Here is a 5,355-nt window from a genome sequence, read left to right on the forward strand (position 1 = left end):
GCTTATGTGTTCATCGATGGGAAGGATATGAACTTGAATTTGCCTGACAATAATCTACCAAAATTTAATTATAAGGTGCAGATGAGTCCTCTAGGTCCCTAGTGAAGGCCTTTTTCTTTTGATAGGCCAGTCTGAAAACTCTCTCTGATAAACAATGGCATACTTTTGAAGTTTCCAAACAGAAGATAAAATAATAACAACACCATAATATACTAGATAATGACTGCAGAACTGTAACAAGAACCTAGCAGCTCTTGCTGGCCTTAACTCTGCTGAAGTTACTGAAAAATAAGCTGTACTACGGATGAATATGATAATGTTTAGATTCACCGAAGCAATTTATTTTCACAGACATTTTTGTAGAATAGATCCAGGATAGACATCAAAGTTCCTGTCCTCCCTTCTCCAGAAGCACACTAAACTTTTCTTCTGAATCCTGCAACCATTCCATTCCAAAGCCTGAATTCTCTAATAAGAGCACCTTTTTAGATTTTCTCCTCATCCCACATATTGAATTTCACTTGAGATCATTTCTTTTCCATAATCTTGACAGGTAGTTACTTTCAGTTTGGTCTCTACCTATGTTTCAGAATCCGAATTATTTTTAACCTGGGTTGTTTGGTTCACATACATTATCTTGAAAATAGTTGACCGATAACAATATACTTAATGCTGGACCGATCTCAGAATCATGACATCTGCTATTTATATTTTATACAGCAAACATGAAATCTTGCAGATAATTTTAGTGGAATGTCTAGGACTTCCTTGATTGACCGGATTTCAAGTTGAATCTAATCAAATGAAATCGGAAGACATAGATCTACAATATCCAAGCCATTGAATGTGATTTATTATCTTTAAATTGCTTATAGACTAAAAATTATATGATTTGGAAACCCCTAACCTATACATCACTTGGTCAAAAATGACTACCATAATATGTTGTTTAAACCGTCCTTTTTCGACTACTAGATGCATAGGCTAAGAATCTCCAAGTTATATGATCTTTTTATCTGCAAGCAATTTGGAGATGGTAAATTATATTTCAATGGATTAGATCATCGGTGTTGAACCTCACCTTCCAATTTCACCATACTGGATCCAATGTGGAATGTGATCAACCAAATCCTAGTTCGCCTATTCAAAAATTTCCCTTTATTATAACTGTTATGAATACTCGTTAGCCAACTAATCTTATTGTTGGTTACCTTCGGAACACCCCCCTCTCTCCTTTCCCCAGTGCACATATGCATCCCCCGCACCCCACCCCAACATGAGAGCCCCTCCTTTCTTTTGCTTCCAACCAAAATTTCTCAGCTCAAGCTGAAAATGGAATGTATTCATCTACACAAACGACCTCTATACTCCTACCGTAAGTTAATCATAAAGTAAACAGCACCGTTCCTTTTTAGCATGAGAAAAATTTCCAATCAGGAAAGCCCTGAGATCAAGGTGGATGCAGTAAGATCATCAAATATTAAATATGTGCATCCGAACTGTAGATAAACATGTGCCGATATACATGCTGTAGTACAAGTTTTAGACCTGTAACTTCCTTGCACCTACACAACTATGATTCCTAAATAGGATACGCCTTACTGGAGGACCCAATCATATTAATGTCTTCTGGTCCATAAGCCAACATTTAAAAGAAAAAAGCATCTAAAAAGCACATTAATGCAGAAGACTCAGACCCTACAGCAGAGGTAGATTTAGCTACGAAGCCTCTACTCACTGCCAGAAAAAAATTGTTCCTTGTCGTGATGAAGAAGATTCATAGCTCTAAATTAGTAAAAGAAGTAAACGGCATGAAGTATACCACACATGAACTTCAGAGCAAGAATACCTGCTAGCCTTCAAACCAAAATTTGATTGACATTTCAGCAATGAACCTATCCCATCAATCTCAAACAGACAAAAAAAAAAAAAAAAAAACTCAAACAATGCAATGTGAACTCATGAAATTAGATTACTCCCACAATAAGAAATCTAAACCAATTTCCCAAACAGTTGTAGTGAGATTGGATGGAAAGAAACAATATAATTATCAGATTGCATTTTCATCTGAACAGTTATAGGTTTGATTAAAGTTACAACCTTTTTCGATATGAACAGGACTACTTATTCCAATTTTACAAAGCTAGAAGAGAAAAGCCTCAAAAAGAACATCCTTTTTCACAGAGCAGTCATCTCAGCTGAAACAGAGCAAAGAAACTCATTAATCATTGCAGCGGCTCCACTCACCTCTGTCAGATAGATGCATTTCGATGCAAAATTTTCGCAACCCTGGAAGAAGAAGCCCAATTCATAAGAAGTCGACCGGTTGTCCATTCTCCAGGGTCCGAGCCAATCCCGCCGCATTCTTCCCAATCTTTCCATTCTCGTTGCCAGCCAAAGCCAAGCAAAGCTCGAAAGCTCCTTCTTTTCTCGCCTCCAAGGCCATCTCTTTGCTATCAGAGCAGACCAAATTGAGCACGAAGAGAGCGTTCTCGATGCCTCTGGAACTGCCGTATCTCAAAACCCCGGCCAAAACCCTAACGAATCCATCCACCCTCTTCATCTCCTCCCGTCCCTCCCGGCACTTCCCGAGGAGGCCCAGCACCTCCACCGCCCTCTCCGAGCCAGCGCCGGCGAGGTCGACGAGGGCCGGGACGGCACCGGCACGCACCGCCCGGCGGCGGTTCTCGGGGAACTTGCAAAGCTCGTAGAGGGCGGTCGCCGCCTCGCGGCGCTCCCGGCCCTTCCCCTCCCGGAGAAGCACCGCCAGCCCGGCGATCGCGGAGGGGTGGGCGCCGATGGTGCACTTATTGACCTCGACCATGGCCAGGCTGGTAAGGCAAGTGGCAGCGAGGGCGGCGACGTTGGGAGAGGAGCGGAGGGCGGCGGCGAGGCGGTCGACGGCGCCCTCGGCGACGAGGCCAACGCGGGCATCATCGCCGTCGAGGCTCAGGTAGAGGAGGGCGCGGAGGGCGAGGTCCTGGAGGTCGGGGCGGTCGCCGGAGCTGGCGTGGCGGAGGAGGACGGAAGCGGCGCCGGCGTCAAGAGCGAGGCGGCGGAAGGCGGCGCTCCGTTTGGAGAGGCGGAGGACGGCGGCTAGGGTGTCAGCCTCGGCAGGGAACGAAAGGGAGGCGAGGAGGGCGTGGGGGCCGGAGGACGAGCAGGGAGGGGTTTTAGGGACGCCGGTGGGGGCAAAGTTGGAAATTAGGCTGCGGAGAGCGTGGTTCGGGATGAGAGAGGGGCGAGGGGGAAGCGGGAGCTTGGTCACCGGGCAGGTGCGGTTACCGGAGTCCAGCCAACGCTGAATGGAGGCGCGGTCGAAGGTGTAACCCGAGGATAGTATCACCGGGTCGGACATGACTTCCAGCGAGATCGGGCACCGGAAGTCGTCCGGGAACTCCACTTCCATCGGACCCGCTTGCTTAGCGACAGAGAGAGAGAGAGAGGAGAGAGAAGAGTTTGGGAGGGGGAGGGGGAGGGGGGGTTAGTTCGGGAAGGGCGGAGACCAGGGAAGAAGAGAGAAGGAAGAACCGAAGAACTCGGGAGAGAGGAAAGAGAGAAGGGGGCTATGGATTTTGATTCCGGAAATGACCCTGCTTTGGATGGGGATTTGTGGTGGGGTGGGGGAAAGAGGGTGGGATCGTTTGGGGGTTTTAAATGGTGGGGTTAGAGTGTGATGTTTATCCGGGACGAGATGGGCGGGGACAGGGACAGCCTTCACATTCGTGCAAGGTTTCGGTTCCAATTTTGCGTTGGTGCCATGCAAAATTGTTAGGGTTGGCATCAGATTTGTCCGTATCACCCTAATTTCTTCTTCATCTTTTGTTTTAATCTGGATATAACTTATTGTATTTGATAAAGATATTCTTGTTACCATAAAAAAAAATGTTAGGTGCAACATACGTGTAATGTACAAGTTGCACCCTAGACGGCTACGCGCGTTCACTCTAGTTCTACAAGCTGACATACCCAAGGACGCATCATCTTTGACTAAAAATTAAGATAGAAAAGTGTAATTTATCTTCGTAACACTCAATCCTTGTTCTTTTTCTATTGTTAGTTTAAAGCATTGGCATATTTTACAGAGGGATAATATTTAATTGATAGTTCATGTAAGAGTTTTATTATTAGCATAAATCTTATGTGTTAGGTTAAGATACCGTTGGTATCATAAAAAGTTAGAAGGTTGGCACCCATAAGCACTGAAACATCATAATGCACATTTACTTTTACTAACATGCATAACGACACACCATCGAGCATAAATTGAGATTATTAAGAAAAAGTACAATCTATGTAACACTAAATCTTTATCTTTTCTTATTGCAAGTTGGCACTGCTAGCATAGTTTATCGACACTGAAACTATAGCTAATGAAATGTCATGCAATGTTAAGATTCTATTGTTGCAATAAAAGTTAGGTGCATTGAACCCATAAGCACTCCAGATGTACATGTTGTGCACCAATGCTAATGCATATCAATTTTGTTGTTTGAGAAGAGAAAGGTAGCATGCTACTAACATGCACAACAACACAGCAACACATCATCCTTTAGTTTAAATTGGGATTGTTGGGAAAGTATAATTTATCTGCATCATCTTAAATCTTTATTCCTTTTTATCCTAAATTGGAAATGTTAGCATAATTTAGAGAAAGTACTCAATGTTTGGATGATGAAATGTCATGAAAGATAAGATTCTTTTGTTTCCATAAAAGGTAAATGCATCATACCCATAAGTAATGCAAGTGTACAAAGTTATGCTCCAAACGATCATTTGTGTCAATTTTATTTTTGAAAAAGGACAAGCCGGATCCTATTAACATGGACGATGACACATCATCTTCAAGAATAAAACGTTATTATCAGAAAAATGTGATTTATCTCTGTCATCCTAAATCCTTATACTTTTATTGCCATAAAGTGAAAATGTTAGAATAATTCATAAAGGGTTAATGCTCAGCTAACAAAATGTTATGTTGAAATTCTTTATGATGATCAACTAATAATAAGTTGTTCATCGGTCCAATTAATGGCATCTTTATTGAGAAAGCAATTAATGTCACCTTTATAATAGATTAATAGTACATTTCATATCAATGACTTGAGCTGTTCCTGAATATTGAATAAAATCAGACTAATAAGTTCGGATAGGTATAAACATAGGCAAAGCTAACAAAACTAGCATCATACTCTAATGAGACTGGCTCTAACAATTATAATTTGCCATCAATATAATGCTAAAATTTGAAAGCTTCCTCAACTGATTGCACCCTTCATATGTATCCTTCAATGTATTCTTAAAAAGGCTAAATGTTTGACTACATTGATGGCGGATATTATTGCACGCACTTTA

General features: G+C 42.4%; 1 protein-coding gene across 1 annotated transcript; it reads right to left on the minus strand.

Annotated features, from left to right (window-relative positions):
- Positions 1 to 2,031: 2,031 nt before the first annotated feature.
- On the minus strand, positions 2,032 to 3,631 carry LOC105052676 (U-box domain-containing protein 8). Its single transcript, XM_010933579.4, has one exon. It carries the CDS (start codon positions 3,407 to 3,409, stop codon positions 2,309 to 2,311), a length of 1,101 nt encoding a protein of 366 aa, XP_010931881.1. The 5' UTR covers positions 3,410 to 3,631; the 3' UTR covers positions 2,032 to 2,308.
- Between the last annotated feature and the right edge of the window lie 1,724 nt (positions 3,632 to 5,355).

This window comes from Elaeis guineensis, chromosome 10 (assembly GCF_000442705.2).
Source record: "Elaeis guineensis isolate ETL-2024a chromosome 10, EG11, whole genome shotgun sequence".
Classification (NCBI taxonomy): domain Eukaryota; kingdom Viridiplantae; phylum Streptophyta; class Magnoliopsida; order Arecales; family Arecaceae; genus Elaeis; species Elaeis guineensis.